The sequence below is a fragment of the Ptiloglossa arizonensis genome, chromosome 3, assembly GCF_051014685.1.
Source record: "Ptiloglossa arizonensis isolate GNS036 chromosome 3, iyPtiAriz1_principal, whole genome shotgun sequence".
NCBI classification, from domain to species: Eukaryota; Metazoa; Arthropoda; class Insecta; order Hymenoptera; family Colletidae; genus Ptiloglossa; species Ptiloglossa arizonensis.
In genome coordinates this window covers 3713020-3732943 of record NC_135050.1, presented here as the reverse complement: position 1 = coordinate 3732943, position 19924 = coordinate 3713020, and the positions used below count along the sequence as shown (strand labels likewise).

Below are 19924 nucleotides of genomic sequence, written 5' to 3'. Positions count from 1 at the left end.
CTACGGCCCCCTTTTGCAATATTACATGTTCTTTAGTACCTTGATTATTTTCCTATAGGTTTCCGGTAAACATGTCTGCATTTTAGTGGGATTTCTAATAGGTACTCTTGAGTGTAAAATGGCTGTCTATTGTTTCACGAAACACATTTGTATAGGATGATATTCTGCACATGCGCGTCAGAAAGAATTGCAGAAAATAAATTAGTCTTTAAAAACGTTTTGTTTAGCGATGAAGCGATTTTTAAAAGTGACGGCTGTGCCAGCTATCGTAATATGCATTATTGGGCCGATAATAACTCACATTTATCAAATTCCATGAATTACCGAAAGATTTGGAGCTCGAATTTTGGTACAGAATTTTGAAAGATGAAATCGTTCGTCCATATTTCTTCGATGATAGTTTAAATGGGAACAGATATGTAGAATTTCTACGAAATGACTTACTGCTTCTTTTGGAAAGGTTAAACTCTCACTTATCTTTAAATGGATGATTCCAGTACAATGGTGCATCTCCACATTATGCATTGATAACAAGAAGTCAATTGAATGATACGTATTCAAATCAATGGATCGGACGTGGTGGGTCCATAAATTGGTCTGTGAGGTCATCGAATTTAACACTGTTAGATTATTTCTTATAAGGGTATTTAAAAAGGTATTGCTTACAATGCAGCACTAACTACTCCTGAGGACACGAAGATACGAATTTGGGTTACATGTGCAGCTGCATCGAAACAAATCATTGCATCTGTTCTGAAAAGTTTGTTTCCGACAAGATTACGCCAATGTTTAGTAGTCGAAACAAGAAATTTTGAACAGATTCTGTAGATAAAATAAAAAAAAGAACAGAAAAGCCAATTCTCGTCGGTTTCATTAAAAATTCCTTTTCTACATTTTAAAGGTCATTTCACGGTCACTTGTACTTAGCATTTTAAAATTGTTCTTTTATCATAACGAAACGAAAATACAGCAATAAAAATATGGTAAATATTTTATAAATACATTTTTTCATTTACATGCACTGTGTACATAAAATGTTACTTTGTTTTTTTTGCATGTTCCTTACATATAAATCGTAGACGCATTATACACTTTGCACCATATTTGTTATCATTGTTTAAATATATATAATATCTGGATCTTTTTCACAATGTGATCGGTAATGATTGCTTTTGCAGTTCGAGCTTTCTATCTGTAGTTTCAATTACCAATGCAACATGTTTGTGTAATGTGACGTGTTTGTCTTCAAAATCGTTGACTCGTTTTTCAATGTTGTCTTTACATAACGACTCAGCCAGAAATTCAAGGAATGTCTTTCTTTCTGATTTCATCGAATTTCTTCTTTTTCATTCTGGATTTTTTAGCGTCTATACTATCAATGTGTTATATATGCCGCTAAATCAATATTGTGCATAAACAAATTCAGAGGCCAGCGTCTTGTGGCTCTTCGACATGTATACTCACGAACCAATTTGTTTAATACATCAATTCCACTCTTCGTCGAATTATATTTATTTGTGATGTGTGGTTTGTAGTTCTTTTCCGGTTCAGAAATGGAATGCTGTTTTTTAATATTTGGTAAACAATATAACACATTTGCGAAGTTTCAGCACGTATAAAATTAATGTTAGTTTCTCTGTAAATAAAAAATGTAGCGAATATTCTAAATGTATACGTGTTTACACCAGTGATTTAGCAAATCTTTTCTATTTTTTCACATAGTGTCTACTACATAGATTTTGTTGTGTGATAATAAACTTTCAGTTAAGCCGATATTTGTAAAAAAGTTATTTGTCATTATTATACGTTCCAGAAATGTATGAGCTACTAAATAACGCGTTGCCATTGCCCTTTTTTACCGTTTCCTACTTTTTCCAAGTAAATGTCAAAATTGTTTGAAAGTATATAAAAATTGAGATTAATATAGAAATAAAATTTTTCAGATTTCTTTTCAAAACTGTAAAAAGTAAAAAAACTCCTGTAAATGCTGAAAAATGCCGGTTTAATTACAGAGGAACAACATAATATACGTGACAGAATTAAAGAAACTAAATAAACACGATGATAACACGATGATCCAACTACTGAACCGGAGCAAACTTTTTGAAATTTTTGAAAACCAGTTATTTATATATTTTTTCCATTCCTGATCATACGACAACGATGAGTATTTATTTACACATGAATTAAGAATAATTAAAAAATATTTTCACTTAAAATGTACATAAAAATAATTTTGGAACAAAGTTTTTTGGTTGTTTATATCACTGTTTCTATTTGCAGTTACTTTTTGGACTTTAAAATTGCATCAAGTGCAAGGTCATTTTGAAGAGTAATTTGGGTTTTTTAAAAATTTGATGAGTACATATCAACTAAATTAACTACATATCTCTTTCAACAAATAAATAAAAAAATGTATGTAATTTAAACAACAATCAAAAGGAATAAATAAAATAAGCTTACCAAGTGGTTCAACTTCAAAGTTTCTTTCTAATTCATTTTCCCAAAAACAAAGCCTAAACTGTTTTTATAAAAACCGTTATTACCGCGTTCTCCAGATATGTCCTTTATAAATTTTTTTATCTTTGAGAATATCTATAGTTTATTGCTAATGAAAGATCAATTGATAATATTCAAAAACTCCGAAAATAACATAAATCGAAATATAATTGTTGCTATGATTAAAAGTGTTATACAAAAGGCAAAGTACCACAAAACATGGACTTAAGTTTAAACACAGGCTGCAATATGTAGATAAGTTTAATTTATTTCATTGTGTATCGTTTACACATATCGTTCACGCTTATAAGTTTTGTTACACGTTTCGGTTATTATTATAATATTTATTATTATAAGTTCTTTAACTGGAAGTTCATGTTACGAACATTCATCGAAAGTTACATTATCTAAAATTGTACTATTTATAGCATATATGATATCGTTGAATTTGCATAAGAAACTTATTTGTCTGTAATATACAGGGTGTCGACCACGAAAGTAAAACATTAATTTTCTCTATCTTTCTTTATATTTTCACGAGAGTAAATAAGGGACTGAACTCGATTTCTTTTGGAGAATTTTGAATTACACTTGCTAATTAAGTTTTAATTGTTTACAAAAGGGATTTTCCCACCAATTTCAATGATTTTGATATACAATGTGGAAAGGGATATATATCTGAGTGTTCTAATGCAAAAAATTAATGTTGCTCATTCATAATTTTCAGGATATAGTTACCAGAAACATTGAGTTGTAAATAATAGATAATTACTCTTGTTATTATTTTGAAAACAGAACTAGATCGATTCAAATTGGGAAAAATAAATGTGACCCAAGAGCTTTGTTGCAAATTAAAATGTATTTGTTATAAAGTTAGTTCACGAGCACAGTCAACTTCGTTGGACGAAATGTACTGTAAAATTCCTCAATGATCGTATTTTTAATACTACGAAAAGGCGAACCCCTCTCTCTGTCGATTGGTTATTAGATAGACGCATTGTGCATTAACACTAGAACTACCGACAGATTTCGTAATATTAAGGTATACCTCATATATATCTAAAAGAAAATCAATTGATAAGGAAAAAGAAGAATTTGTAAAATTGATCACAAACGTGGAATAGAAAAATCATAACGCCTTCAGGAAACATGACATGGAATTTAAAGTAAATTTCATTACGAAAGCAGTTGGAGCCAGTCATTTTGACTGATTGGTAAATCTAGTGTTAATTGGACATAAGAGGTCAGTTTGTGATAGGTCGCGAAGAGTAGGTATTCGCTATATGCGAAAACTAATAAAAGTGTTCAAAAGAATTTTTGCACGTAGGTGGTTGCTTCAGATTCTTTAAAGTTAGGGGCCCTTACGCGACAATAACAATGCATATGATTTATTATGTTCTACAAATGTTTCACTGAGTATATCAATAAATGGAGATAGGTAGTTATTAGTTGTCGTGTAGACAACTCTTTAGATTTCAGAGAGATACAATGTGTTATTGTTTGTCTACTAATCTATACAGTGGACAACTCTTTATGTAGACAATTCTTTAAATTTCTAAAATGGACTCTAGATGTAAAATTGAGAAAAAAGTCCGTACAATCAAATGATCAATATAATTTTGTTTTCAAGATACAATGTATTTTACGATACAGTAGTTTTTCACCTAACTTCAAAGATACTGCTCGAAATAACCACCACCAGCTTCAGTAGGGGCATAAATACGTCGTATCATCGATTCTCGGATGTGCTCAAATAAACTGGGTGTAGTATTGTACAATCGACTGGATGTATCATTTATTCATTTTCCAAAAAATCGATGATGTAAGTAGTGTCCAGCTTGTTGATTGAATTCATAATGTACATTGAGCCAATATTTGTATTGTGTGTATTTTATACGCGGAAAGGATTATTGAAACAAAATAAGCAGTAATTTGAAAACAAAGTCATATCGGGCATATGTTTATCTGAACTCTTTTTCTTATTTTTATGTCTGAAATTCATACTTGTCGCTACTTCCCATATGTCAAAAGACCCTCTGTATATCCGATAATATCGCATCGTGGCCGAAGAAATGCTCAACGTTCCAAATATTTAAAAGAAATGATTTTAAAACAGATTGGTGATTTCTTTTTAGATATCAAAAATTACTGAGGCCAGACTTGTGATAATGTGGCTAATACTATATGGCTGCCAAGTATAATGGCTTACAAGCCAGAATAACATTTTTTAACGAGACTGCAAGTCTTATTCCATGTTTCAACCATACATTGAATTTAATTGAAAATTGTGCTGTAGGGGATTGTTCAGAAGTTGTGTATAATGTGTATTATTTCGATTTGTTTTAAAATATTTATGCATTTTTTTCTGCATCCACGTGTCGATGAAATTTACTTATAGATCAGTTTCACGATTTAAAATTTAAGCATATAAAAGAAATTAGCGAGAATAGATGTTCAATAAGAACTGATGAATTACTGCAGTTTCTGCATTCCAATTTGATATAGAAACTTTCAAAGCGTTTTCGTTCCATTTAATGAGAACGTAAATGGAAAACCAATTACAAAATTAGAAGCAAAGAAATGATCTAATTACTGAGTTTCAGTGAATATGAAATTGCATTATTAACCGTCTGAGATAAATTATTCTAAAAGGTTCTTCTTTACGGCAAGTACGAACAAAATTTTTTACATTCTTTGAATTTGATGTACACTGGATGTCAGGAATAATTTAAAAAGCACAAAGAAGGAAGTGAATTTATTAAAGAATAATGTAAATTATAAAGAAAAGGGAATAAAGAAATAAAAAACACAATTCGATGAATCAAGTATGGAAGATTATTATTAAATTTGTAGTAGAAACACGCAATGTAATTTGCGATAAATTTGCGACAGAAATTTCCTCTAGAAGTGCTACCTATAAGAGAGCATTAAATAATCTTTAGTTATTTTTGAAACGTATTATGATGAATGCTGAAATGTACATCACATTTATCAAAGCAATATAAAAATGATATTCATGCTTATTTCAGTGAAGTTTTTAAAATACAACAAAGAAGAAAATATTAAACATTTATTTAAAATGTATAAAATAATTGTCGATTTGCAATAGACCTTCACTAACGTTGAAACGCTTCTAAAAATTCTTTTAATTTGAAAATTGGTATTTGACAGAAAAATGTAGAAAATGTATCAATAATGTTTATTGAAAATAACACTGTACAAGATTTAAATTTTGAAAGCATTACTGAAAAATTTGCTGCACGTAAAACGAGAAAGGTACTGTTGTAAGAAAAACTGACTCTAAGATAAATTTAGTGTTTAATTATTTAGTCTACTTTAAATACGAGAAATTAATGTAATACGTTAATAATACTCTCTATAAACCGAATATGATATATTCCAAAATGTTATCGTTCTTATAACCAGATGCCTATAAAAACATAATTATAAATAAAAAACATTTTTTATTATACATTATCTAATTTTGACTAAAAATAAAAAGAAATATATGCATAATTGATTTATTGCACCTAAATTACAACGATACAGCTCCGTCGCTAGTCTACCACTTAAACTCGTAATCTGAACCTATTAACAGAATAGACATAGTAAATAGACATAGTGAGAGTAGATATAGATATAGCAGCATGTTCCAAAGAGATGCTGCATATATTGTACCAAAATATTTAATTTAAAAAATTTTAATCTTCACGATTTTCATTTTATTTTTATCAAAAATAATGCCAAAAGATTGGTAAAGTTTTCTTGATAAAAATGAGTCTAGACAACATAAATAAGATGATTCGGGTGACAATAAAATTCTTAAAAAAATAGTTTTATGTAATGATAAATTAAAATTACGTAGTCCGATTCATATTATGTTTAGATTCATTTTTATCTAGAGAATTTCACCAATCTATTGACGTAATTTTTATAAAGATGAAATGAAAATCAAGAAAATTACAATTTTGTAATTTAATATACCATTAAAATGTTTGCGGTAACTCTTTAAAGTACACCTCTCACTATGTCTATTCTCATTCTCGAGTCGAGCATTTTCCTGAAACAAAATCGCTATCTTGTAAATGTTGTAACTTGTAAATTTCAACGTGCAACCCCAAATTCATGGAAATTTAAGCGCGTACTTCCGTGCTTACTTATCTGTGAAAAAATATAATACCTACATTTTCATGTTTCATAATAAGTAATTAAAATAATTCATTTTGTGTAAAATCTATAGTACTATATTTAATCATAGAATCATCTAAAAAAAGAAGTATGTGTGCATTTCGAAAATTTAGAGTTTGTTGGTTTAAAACAGAGAAAATGGTGTTCTTAAATAAACGTTGAGAAATTGGATTTTGACAACAAATTAACCTTTTTTAGCCCAATGTGTAATACTTAGAAATAACGTGCCGACAAATCTTTTATTTATGTCTCATAGATAAAAAAGTATCTTGTAATCCGATACTCTAACGGTAAACTTTATCGATAATTCTTTCTCTAATCTCTCTATCTATCATGTAGCGTATAAATAACACAAAGAATTGATTATTAGCAGAACAAATTTATGTAAGAAAACAAAAACGAAACAAATAACTTCAAAAATTGCACATATCTGAGACATCATAACCAAGTACAATATCTAAAACTTATATCGAAGAAATGTTTGGACAGTAACGTGTGCACGACAAAACACTAAACAAAACATGTCAAGTGGTTTATACACGTATTTTTCCATATATACGAATTAGTTTAATAAAGATTAGTACTTTTACTAAAATCGAAATTCCAAAATTGAGTCATCTTTTTAATCGTATTATAGCTATGTGTACATATTTAACACTTAACAATTGTACTTGCCCGTTGGTTTGTAATGCAATGTACTTTATGTAGTATACTATTTTTTTGCTCACTTTAATTCGCAAAAGTCACCCCTCCAGATAAGAGTCCATATTCGGCTTGTCTGCAGATACTAAAGCAGATATTACTGTAAGTCTCTCTTCTATTCACATTTATCGTAGTCATACAACACGATCAAACGTGACTCGAAATCGGTAAAACCTGGTTTCTTTCACATTTATCGTTTAGTAAAGAAGTAACTACAATCTAAATTATATCGTGTTTGGTCTCATTTTAATCAGAAAGATTTGACAAATATAACAACAACATTTTCATAATAAAAAAACCATTAATAAAAGAAGTTCATCTTTGCATTAGTATTGTTTTACCAACACAAACATTTATTTTATTCGTTAGTGTTTCATCGTAGTTAACTGACGAACATCGTTCAAAATTTCTTTAATAGTAGGGATAAACTTTTCACATTTATCATGGACATCAGTTTTACATTTATCGCGACAACACTGTATGTGGTTCCAAGAAAGATCCTCTCTAATAGTGGGGATAAACTTTTCGCATTTATCGTGGACACCAGTTTTACATTTATCGCGACAATACTCTAATCGATCCAAATGAACGATGTGTAAGAAATAAACGCGAAAACAAAAGAGACAGTAGTATAGACAGAGGTTTACTTCTTAATAGCTCTAACAGGCTAATTCGTTTAGCGCTTACTATATACTATATGTAGTGTGTTCATTTTAAGGAAACACTATGCGCAACGCACATATGTATTAGTAAGCGTTCAGCCAGGAGTGGAAAATCCTCAGAAATGTCATAAGATTGACTAACTTAGTAAGGAAAGAGTACATAATAATTCGAAGGACAATTTTTGCAAACATTCCATTAGAAAATTGATTTAAAAATGGGCGAAGTAAAAAGTTTTGAGCGTTTTTCTTTAGATGGTTTTAGTGAGCCATATCTCACGATGTATACGTTGCATCTTGTCATTCTATACTGCGACTTAAAGGCGACATAACGCTTTAAAAAAAGTTCTGTGACAGTTTTGTGTTTAGTGAATCCAGTTGTGTGTTAGAGCGTTCCAAAATGGAGGTAAAGAAAAGAGAAAATTCGATACATTTTTCAGTACCGCTACGACCAAGGGGAAAAAGCGGAGTAGGCAGCGATTAAAATTTGTGCTGTTATGGACCCAATAGAGTATCGAATGCAACAACAAAGCGGTAATTTCAACGCTTCCGTTTTGGTAATATGGACGTCGAAGATGAGACACGCTCTGGTAGGCCAATCGTCGAAAATGTTGATAAAATCATGGAAATCGTCGAATCAGACCGGCATGCGAGCACTTATTCCATTGCCCAGGAACTGAAGATTAGCCAGAAAACCGTTTGGAACCATTTGCATAAAGCTACTCTCAAGAAGAAGCTTGATGTATGGGTGCCACACAAAATGATACAGAAGAACCTTTTGGAGCGAATCGATGCCGGCGATTCTTTGCTGAAGCGTAACGAAATCGATCCATTTTCGAAGCGGATGGTGACTGGAGATGAAAAATGGATCACATACGAGAACAACAGGCGAAAAATATCGTGGTCCAAGCGCGGTGAGCCGGCCCAAACGATCGCTAAGCTCGGATTAACGACCAAGAAGGTTTTACTGTGTTTGGTGGGATTAGAAGGGAATCCTCCACTATGAGCTTCTCCCATCGGACCAATCACTCAATTCGGACCTATACTGTCAACAACTGACCAGATTGAAGCAAGCGATCGACGAGAAGCGTCCAGAATTGGCTAATAGGAAGAGTTGTGTTCCATCAAGACAACGCCAGGCCGTACACATCTTCAACAACGTGCCAGAAGCTTCGAGAGCTTGGATGGGAGGTTATATCGCACCCGCTGTATAGCCCAGACCTGGCACCAAGCGATTATCACTTTTTCAAGCATTTGCAACATTTTCTTGATGGTAAAAAACTGACCTCAAAAGAGGCTTGTGAAAATGTGCTGGTCAAGTTTTTTACTAATAGGAACGAGGACTTCTTCAATCGCGGAATTATGAAATTGCCTTCAAAATGGACAAAAGTTATCGAACAAAACGGCGCATATTTGATACAAATCCGAAAATTCTAACTTTGTTAATTTCATCGTCGAAATAAAGAGAAAAACGCTCAAAACTTTTTACTTCATTTATTATTATGGCCATAAAAGAGAACAAGTTCATCGTCGATATATAAAACAGTAAGGTGATGGCATACTTAAAATATTTATTACTGTTTTATCATGATTTCTTAAATGATCAGAACAATATTGTAATCTTGGTAACTTTTACGTAATAAAACTTTCTCTTTTATATTTAGTCTAACGATTTAAATGGCTTTATTATATGTGTTCAACACATAATAATTCTTTTACTCTTACTGTTCAGTGTCATCTAAAGTTTATGCAATAACTTTGTAATTATAAAGGTAGAAAAACTTTAAAGTTATGAAAAAGGGAAAAGAATTATTCTCAGAAGATGGTGTAGCACAGTTAAATACGATTAATGATAAACATTTGAATTGACTATATAAAATTTGTAACTAATTATTGTAAAATGTTACTTTAACTCTCTGACCATGTGTCTAAATTGTAAACTCTACCGTGGAAGGAGAAAGTTGAAGTGAATCGTAGACAATTTGAGTCGAAAAGGTAATGCAACAAAATTATAATTACGAGCTAAATACATTATAAACATATATACAAATATTTCTGGATATTTATTTCTATTATAAAAAGAAGTTACATCTCTCTTTTTACATTATTGGGTGTTAGTATTTATATTTAGTTTACAGTATTACAGTACTTCTTCAAGTAAGCACGTAAAGTATTAAATCTTCGAATTTCTATATTGTACTTAAAGTTAAAGAGACTTTAGAAAACGTGGCTTAGGGCAGAAACTACGTTGTCCATGGGTTTTCGAGAGTCGTAAATTTCACGACTCTGGCCTAAGCTAGCGTTCTGCCACCACCTAATCTCGTGAAACACAACGTTCAAATTTGATACTTTTCCGAGCGTCAGATTTTCTTCGACACTCGTGCCGCACAGATCGTGTCCAACGGCAGTTGTTAACAGACAACTCGTGTGAAATCCACAGTTTTAATAAACATTTCTTTTCTGGAACTATATCGAATATTTGTTCTTCTTAAAAGTCATCATTAAATTGGCAATGGGATACGTTTCGTCGTTTGAGAGAGACCAGTGAAAATTTGTTTATTGCTCACGGGAATGAGGAATGCAGCCTGAAATTCCCTAATCACCATTTTCCAACAATGTCGTCATCGGACGGCAAATACGTTGTAAGTATCAAAGTCATTTATATTTGCTGAAATTCTCACCGGTTCTTTATATTTTATTAGATATACTTTTCTCTAAATCAAAATGGCGTATTCAATTGAACATAGCTATTTCCTGTATAATGAAACGTTCAATCTCTTGTTCTCTATTTCTTAATACTGATACTGATACTGATACGGAGACAGATACAAACTTCGTGATCGTATTAATCAAGTTAGCACGGTACTTAAATTAATACAAGAAAATAATGATATTCACTTCTTTTATTCGTTTAAAACAAAGTTGTCGGGTGAACAAATTTAAACGTGCATTATGACTTAAATATATAGGAAAAGGTACCAGAATTCTTATTGAACAAATTCCTATATCACTCTAAAAAATACATTGATTAATTAATAGTCAAGTTGAATCTTAGGAAATAAGAGGAAGAATAATAGTATATTGCAATTTCATCGAAGACGCGAAAGACTATTTATATATATATATATTTTTAAATTGTAGTCATTGTACAGGCAAGCGATTCCGCTGTTGCTGCTTTATAGAATAGATTAACAATTATAACGCTTAAAGATTCGTTTATTTAAATGCTTCAATACTGGGGTTTTAAATACGTAAATGATCGGTTTCACAACCATCAAAGATGAGAAAAAAGCACTACGCATTCGTTATGATAATATTACGTGCAAAATATATTTAAAATGTAATTGTTCAACGTATGAGTATCATTTAAACAAAGAAGGAGAGTTCAGGTGCAGCAAGATAACGGTACTTACAATCAAAATAATAATACATTACCGATGCAACTACGTGTTCAGTAATGTAATTATTGCACAAATTTAAGCTGTAATAGTTAAGAATGAAAAGAGAGTATCGATGTAACAATGCTATGTATATTCGAAACACTTTTAAACCGTCTAACAGTGCTGTTCGTAGCCATCAGAAAATGTGTAGACCCGAGCAGGTAAATTTTTGAAAGGACCCCTTTAAAATCCCCCGTAGCGGTAACAGTGTATCATTACTCTCTGATATAGCAGATAGGCGAGCCTCAATAATTTCTTGCTGTCCTAACCATTTCTAATTTCTTCTTTTCCACGAGTAAGTTTAAGCTCGTGTTAATATTCTAACTGAACATGGAAAAACTAAGGTATTCCGAGCATTTTATAACACGATAACTATTTAATTTTAAAGATGTAAACAGCATACGCAAGACGATATCTTTACGGTTGATATGATTTTGACACTCATAGTGGACTGAATAAAACAATCCAAAGATATTATTCATTCATGCTATTCTAGCTATAGTTCAACTAGGGATATTAGAGAACAGTTTTGGAGAATAGCAAAAAACTATTGTCACTACAACATTGTCGCTTATCTTTTGTTTATATGACACATTTAAACGAACAACCATCAACGTGTTCTGCCGAGTGAACTTATTAAGATTGATCTGTTTATAGATTCAAACTGTACAAAATACTGTATGTCTTATTTCCAAAGTTTCAACTACCTACGTTTAAGATAGATCAGTGGGTTTGGGCTAGATCCTTTGAAGAAGACAAAATGAATGCAAAACTATATTCGGTCCAACAAGACGAGTCAGCAGATGTAAAATGTATGTGATCGCTGCACGAGTAAGACAAGACTACAGTCTGTCTTCTTCTATCACATGAATTCCACACGAATATTTGTGTTTCTTTATTCATCTGTTTCGTTAGACAGAATATACTAGATAGTTCAATAAGTTTTGTCGTTCGATAAAACTTATCGAACAGTATAGTACTAGGTTGCTCAATAAGTTTTATCGAACAACCTATTAAATCTAACTAGTTTGATATCTTGTGTATTATTCGTTGCTGATTGCTATGTTGTTGTTTATAGAAACAATAGATAAGTGGCCAATGCACACGATCAAATATTTCGGAAACTAAGGATGAATAATGGTTATATGTATAGGACAAAGTTTTCGAAAATGTTAAATTTTACAACATATTTAAAAATCATCGAAATCGAGAACCGTCTGTCTACGCGGTTAAAGTCTATCGAAACACCTACTTACGTTCAAACGATTCCACTAGGTTGTTCAATAAGTTTTGTCGTTTTTTCCATTGTAAAAAAATACTGTGACACTTCAAATTTGAACAAGTGTAAATATACGAATGAGTCGACAGTTCAACATAAAATTTCATACATGTTCATCAAACACAGTAGTACCGTCTTTAGAAAAATAAAACGACAAACCTAGTAGTGCCATTTCTAATCGAACGACAAAACTTATCGAGCAACCTATTATAAGATAAAATTTGTGATTTTCATCATAGGATTATTTAACGAAGCATTATTTCAAAAAATTTATTTTTCCTTAGGTTTATTTCTGTCTTATTAATTATGTATTTGTTAACGTATCACTGAAATGATAAATAAAAATACGCGTAATCGAGTTCAAGCAATGTACGAGCATAACATTTAAAATAAATGTATAAAATTTCTCTGCAAATTAAATTGTTTAATTTTCTGTTACCAGGGAGGCAACATCCGTGAGCACGACATCACAATGCGCATGTTGCTGCCACTGACATTGGTTATCGTCGCAGCAGGCTTGCTGCTGGGAACTACCGAAGCGAATGTCCATTTGCACTTAGGTTCTGACACTACCAGACACTTTACCATTGGAGAACATGAAGAGGCAATTGCTGGGATAGAAGCTAGCCTTCTTTCGCTTCTTGGTTTTGCAAAAAGACCAAAACCACAAGGTCCAGCCTATGTACCGGAATCATTAAAACAACTTTTTGTTAAACAAAATACCATTGGTATGGCTGACATTGCTAAACCAGGAATTCATACCAGGTCTGCTAACACAGTTCGCTCCTTTTCTCATGTTGGTAAGTATATACATGTATATTTTAAAAATTTTCTATAGAAAGTAAAATAAATCAGAATTAATTGAAAGTAATTTTCAAAATTATTCTTTAATTATGCTAAGTTATACGTTACTTTCTCTAGTAAAATGTTAATTATCTTAGTCACGGTGTTCTCGTTTAAACCACACACACCTAAATATTTCCGTTGTGTATGTACCAAAAATGGGCATCTTAGCTGTAAAAGAGGAACGCGAACAATTGAATGGTATACCACAAAAATTACTGTTATCTTCTTTTGGAATAATTTTGACCCGCGTGCTCAACACTTATCGAATCTTTCTTCTATCTACTCGTCTCTTTTTGCGTTTCGCTGGTTCACTCATTTTGTTATACGACATTTCGTTTTGTTATACGACAATCAATGCAAATTTTCTTCACTCGTTTCATTATTGATTTACTCAATCTTTCATAAGCCGATTCATCGCATGCTCGTAAACAACGTTTTAACACTTGCATGTAATAATTATTTAAATACAAACTCGAATAAAAGATACAAAGATTCTTTCACAAATCGTAGAACGATTTATCTTGACCGTCGAATAAGATTTTTATTTTTATTTACATCTTTCTTCGAAGCTTTGAAGGACTTGCAAAGCCAAGTTGCGTTCCTTCGTCCGTTTTCGTCTGAAAAGTTTCGCTTTTTGGAAAAGTAGCGTGTTTTTAGGGATGGGTGCAGACTGAGTGTAATACAATATGCAAAAAAGCGTCTAGAGCGTCCAGCAAACATCGAAAGCGTTATTTTTACAAATGTTTCAACTTTCACGAAGCCCTAGGCCCATTGAAGTGTTTTCCTTCAGCGACGAAATTTCAAAACGATACCGCACGCATAACGATAGGCTTCAAATGCATTCAAGACGTCTTAAGTCAAGCAGCGAGACTCAAATTGGCTCGAATCGTATGCCTCAAATACTTCGAATGCCTCGAATGACTCCAATGACTGGAAGAGTTCAATGGATTTGATGTTTAAAAATCTTGAAATTCTTGAAATAATCCTTTTAATGCGGAAATTGAAAACAGTTTACGGTACTGATTCTTGTTCGTATAAAAATGCAAGCTTTCGAACGAAAAATGGGAGTGAGTAAGGAACAGTAAAAAGGAATGAAAAATCAGCGAGAGTTAATGAAGAACATACGAGGAAGTGAGAAAGAACGAAAGTAAGTGAGATCAACTTAAATGCCAAGATGTGCATTACCTAAATGAAAGAATTATTTTAATAAATACATAAATAAAAGATAAGTACTGTCAGGTTGTATCGAGGATCGTGTTAATAAATTTGAAGACTTAATTACAATAAACTGTGAAATTATACATAACAAGCCTTTCCACAAAATATCTTCGACCCATCTCTTCCAGTCTGCATGTGCAACTCGCTCTGTATTTTTTTTATAGTTGGTCTAACGAGATCAGTTGATAAAGAAAAACAAAGCATTCGCGTGATATTTAAGTGATCGATGCTGTGGCTGTATTTATTGGCTGCCAAATGATATTCGATGCACATGGACGAATTTCTGGCGAATTCTTGCCGAAACACACAAGACCAAGTGGAAATCTTAAAGTTTTTCAAATGCGCATATTTTCTCCTTTTTTCGTTGAAATTGGAAAAAAGGAAGAAACTTTGTTCCTCGGGATGACCTCGAGAAATGGTCGAAAAAAACGATCAAATTTTCACGGTTTGTTGAAATGTACGTTTGCCTTTGTGCCTCCTCTGTGTGGTTTTACGCATTAAACAAATATATCTTAACGTAAACGGAAAAAACCTGTTTTAAAGATTTACAATAAAGGATTGAAGACCAATCCTGGAAAATCTATTTGTGATTTTGTAACTGTAGCTATTTGTATTACAGGCGTTTGTAAAAGGTAACAATTATATTTTTTACAACAGAAACATTATTTAATTTTGTGATATTCTTAAGTCAGTGTATACATATCGACAACGAGTGTGTACGTATGTATTTATATCGACAATAAGCAATACCATGTTATAATGAATAAATTATTGTTGAGAAAAGTAGCTCTTTATTACTCAATATGTACCTACATATATCATATATGTAGGCATCTGGGAACTGTGAATCTGATCTTATTCTGCCTATGCGTCGATCACGTGTATTTGTTTACATCTACTGACTCTGCCTCTGATACCAGCCGAAGTGCCTCTCAAAGCACCAATGGCTTTCGAAGATCAGTTCCAGATATTTCATCTGAAACTTTACTTAAATACTGGACCAATAGAGGGGGGAGGGAATTGCCGCTAAGATGCGTGGAAAGTCAGCATCTTGACCTTACCTAGCACCATCTTCAAACCAATCCCTTTTTATTTACATTATAACAAGGTGTACGGTGTAGTAGTCAGTGAATTGATGTAGTAGGGAAAAAGAGTGACGGTGGTGATAGCGTTTGGCTTGCGATTGAGAAGTAAGTCACTCCCGATGTAAAGCGTTTTTCGTTGTAATTAATTAATTACGTAGAATGTAAAAAATGTATCAAGTAAATATTATTAAGTTCCACGACAGCTATTTAAACACATGTACGCATGCAGACACACACGCACGCGCGCAGACTAATATAGCTCTTTCTAAGATAAATTTAACGAAGTGCTACATGATATGTGGTTCATGAAAAGTTGTAAAATCATGAACAATCGGAGATTCTGATCAAGACATGTCTCTCGCATCAGCCAATTAAACCTACTTGATCATGTTGCTGATATATATTAGACCATGAATTGTTAGAAACTGTCTCCCCCTTTCTCCTTCATAAAGGAGCTACTAACAATCGATAGAAACTAATCGATATTTATAAGGAAGCCAAATTTCTGAAACAATAAGAATGAATTATTTTCAATTATAGTTACTATGTTTAATTTAGAATTATTTATTGATTTGTTTTGGTTATTCCTTCAACATGTCTTCTATTTTGAGAACTGTTCGTAGTTTTGCTATACATTCTGCTTAGACATCTTTGAACATTTCGTGTGATTTCCACACAATGAATGAATCAACATTTTCAACGGGTATTTGAAAGACTTTAATTTCTTTCAAATACTTTGAAAAATACAATTCTTTTGAAAAATACACGATAATAAATCTTATTTATTCTTAAATTCTTTAGTTAGCCAATTCCATACTGACTCAGCATAATATGGAGAAACACCATCATGTTGAAACCATACACTTTTTTTTTAAGGAGCCATTCTCATTTCAGACCTCAAAAAAATCGATTTGTTTCTTTTTATTTTCTGAAAGTATACATTTTTAAGAATATACTGTCAAAATTTGAGAGGTAAATTTTAAGTATTGTGCGTTGTAGGACACTTTCTGTATAACTCTTGTAGTGATTATTAGATTTATCACTTATACAAAAGGAGTGCATTTTATATGTATAAAAAAAAAATACATATTTCGAAGAGCCAATGGAGCCAAAAAATAACTTTCATGAATAAAAGAAACTAAAAATATAATTGAAAGCGAAGACAAACTACAAATTAACTACATGTCAATATTCCAATTTCGTCGAAAAAATGAAAAAAGCTATACGAGCAACATATTGCCTTAAGATTTTCACGAACAAGAAGCCTCAACACGTGTGCTATCGGGATCGAATTCTTGATCTAAATGATGAGAGAGCAACAGAATCATTGGACACGTGTAAACATTCTCTTCCTCTATACGATGATGCAAAAAATATTTTAAACCGAATATATGAAGAATTATCGTCTGATAATTTATTCATTGGTTTCGAGCTGCGATACGGATAAGACGTACTGTCTACTGTGTGCGAGTTCGAAAATAATCTTGTGGGTCCGTAAACAGTGATTAGTGACTCGTGTTATAAAACGTATACAATAATACGAGCAGTTATGTGAAAAATAAAAAAAACTACTTTCGATTCTTTAACCGAAAATCACAATCCTCCGACTCGAAAATCACTATCTCAAAATCAACCAAACCGTAAATCATACGCCTCGACAGTGTTAAATACTAGAGCAGCTAGGATTTAGAGGAAACATCATGGAATACTACAAAAACTTTCAAAAATGGACAAATAAAGATTAAGAATCTGGTACCCTATCTGGTACCATAACCATTCAAAATGGAGTCTCCCAAGGATCAGTCCCGAGAGTTCTATTATCAACGACATCATAACTACAGTCTCTACTCCAGTCCAAGTTTTCCTGTATGTCGATGACTTAAACATCCTGTACGAGGAAACAAATGTTAAAACATCGCAAGTTATAACGCAAAACGGCATTAACCCTTTGTACTCGAAACGATTTACCGCATATTTGGTACATTCTTTACAGCTAACTTAAAATAATTTCACATACAAATTAACATATAAATCTTATAAAAGATTATACTTTATAATTTTAATTTAAATATTATACTTTCATATTTGATGTATCTTTACATTTCAAGAAAGAAAATTTCTTAAATTTTAATCTCTGTATTATTGCTCGTAATCCTTTCTAAATCCTGTTAAAATGATACGTAGCTTTTCATTAAAACAGATATCATAGAAACTGGAGATCGAAGTAGAAACTCGATCACGAGTCTGGTGAAAATCTTCTTTCAATTGGTTAACTAAAGTTTTTACATACCGTAGATAACTAAACGGCTGTTCTTTTCTCTGTTTCTTTACTGTTTTAGAAAGAGTATATGAATTAATTAAACATATTTCTAAACTTTCCTTCTCTCTATCGTCACGTGTTCTACGTATAGATGTAATTTCATCGTTTAACAGCAATCAAACTTATCTTCACTCGAGTTGATTTCATTACCACGTTCCACGCTTATAAGGGCCAAAAAATTTGAAAACAATATTTCTATTGCTATGACTGTCAATGGCTAATTTGAAATAGGAAAATCTTATAACCATTTGAACGTGCATCGTTCTACATTCGTATATTTACAGTTGTTCAATGTTGAAGTGTCATAGTATTTTTTTTACAATGGAGAAAACAACAAAACTTACTGAGCAACCTAGTATATGTTTCCGCGTAAGCCATTGATTGTCACAGGCTAATCAATCAGAGAGCATCAGGTTCGCTCGTGACTGTCACGGGCTAGTCAATCAGAGAGCATCAGGTTCGCCCGTAATTGTCACAAGCTAGTCAATCAGAGAGCATCAGCCTCGTCCGTGACTGTCACGAGTGAGATTAGCAAAGGGTTAACGATAGAGAACGCAACCTGGCAAGCATACCGGTTTCGTTTCAATAAAATGAACGAATAACCTGGCTTTACCATAAGACACGAGATGATCGTTCAACTGTCACGAATCTTTCAACGAGTAGAGCAAACGAGATAAAGCGACGGAGACTAAACCTCGGTTGACCTGCTTTCAACAGTCGATAGCCAAAAGCAATAAAGTATGCGCACGAGAATGACAAAATAAATCTAAGAGTGAATAAAAACAAACAAATAGGTTTCATTGACAGTGAGAAAACTTCACATTTCTATGCATCCAAATACGTCCATTCACCCAAGCACCTAGCGAGGATGTAAATAATTGTTACCGGCCAATATAAATATTTGATTCTTACTAAATATAATCATAAATTTCCAAAACATTGACATCTAATATATCGAAACTAGTTCGAGCTAGAAGGCCAATATTGTGTAAATAGTTTTTCAAAGAAAAAGAAATTGACGTAAAATATTTTCATTCGTCATTGAAAACGGTCACCGCGCTCTCAGGCTATTCGTTCAGGAATTGTATTAAATTTATTCAGTTATATTGTACATGTGTAGCATGTTTGTACATGGTAACAATTGGTGTGTTAATTCGAGTACCTTTATAATCATCAATAATAAAGATTATTTTTTTTTTTAACACAGAAAGTGACCTGGATCATAAATTTCAATCTCCGAATCGCTTTCGTCTTTCTTTCGACTTAAGTAGTATACCTCCAAGAGAAAAATTACAAGCTGCGGAATTAAGTCTTTCTCGTGTACCTACTTTAAGTAAAGAAGACACCAACCAAAAGTTTGGTAGAATACTTGTATATGATATTTTGCGGCCTGGTGCAAAAGGACATAGTGCTCCACTGTTACGTTTAATTGATAATAAACCAATAAATACTAGGAAGAATGACACAATTAGTCTAGATGTTCATCCTGCTGCGGAAAGGTGGATAAAAGATCCTAAGAATAATCATGGACTTTTGGTGCATGTGCGTGGAACTAAACAAGAACATGTACGCTTAAAGAGGAGTACAAACGACAGGAATGATACATGGGTTATTAGTCGACCAATGTTATTTACTTACACAGATGATGGCAGGTATAAAATACCTTTACTTTATCTTTTTTTGACAAA

General features: G+C 32.3%; 2 protein-coding genes across 4 annotated transcripts in view; both read left to right on the top strand.

The window, feature by feature from the left end:
* LOC143144545 (protein decapentaplegic) overlaps window positions 1–19924 on the top strand; it is a 30213-nt gene that overhangs the window by 3803 nt on the left and 6486 nt on the right. For all 3 annotated transcript variants that reach the window (XM_076307063.1, XM_076307064.1, XM_076307062.1), the window contains 2 exons: window positions 13210–13567; window positions 19444–19888. In XM_076307063.1, the coding sequence (XP_076163178.1) occupies window positions 13240–13567; window positions 19444–19888 (773 nt within the window). In that variant the 5' untranslated portion in view covers window positions 13210–13239. The remainder of the gene's footprint in view (window positions 1–13209; window positions 13568–19443; window positions 19889–19924) is intronic.
* On the top strand, window positions 8624–9917 carry LOC143144897 (histone-lysine N-methyltransferase SETMAR-like). The gene is made up of 4 exons (XM_076307778.1): window positions 8624–8638; window positions 8722–9009; window positions 9123–9437; window positions 9825–9917. Exons 1-4 carry the CDS (start codon window positions 8624–8626, stop codon window positions 9915–9917), a joined length of 711 nt encoding a protein of 236 aa, XP_076163893.1.

What these genes read in the sequence shown, in the direction of transcription:
- LOC143144897 (XM_076307778.1), top strand. An exon ending in TCGGATTAACGACCAAGAAG is followed by an intron (nt 9,010 to 9,122) that starts GTTTTACTGTGT and finishes GATTGAAGCAAG; the next exon opens with CGATCGACGAGAAGCGTCCA. An exon ending in TGCCTTCAAAATGGACAAAA is followed by an intron (nt 9,438 to 9,824) that starts GTTATCGAACAA and finishes TTATAAAGGTAG; the next exon opens with AAAAACTTTAAAGTTATGAA.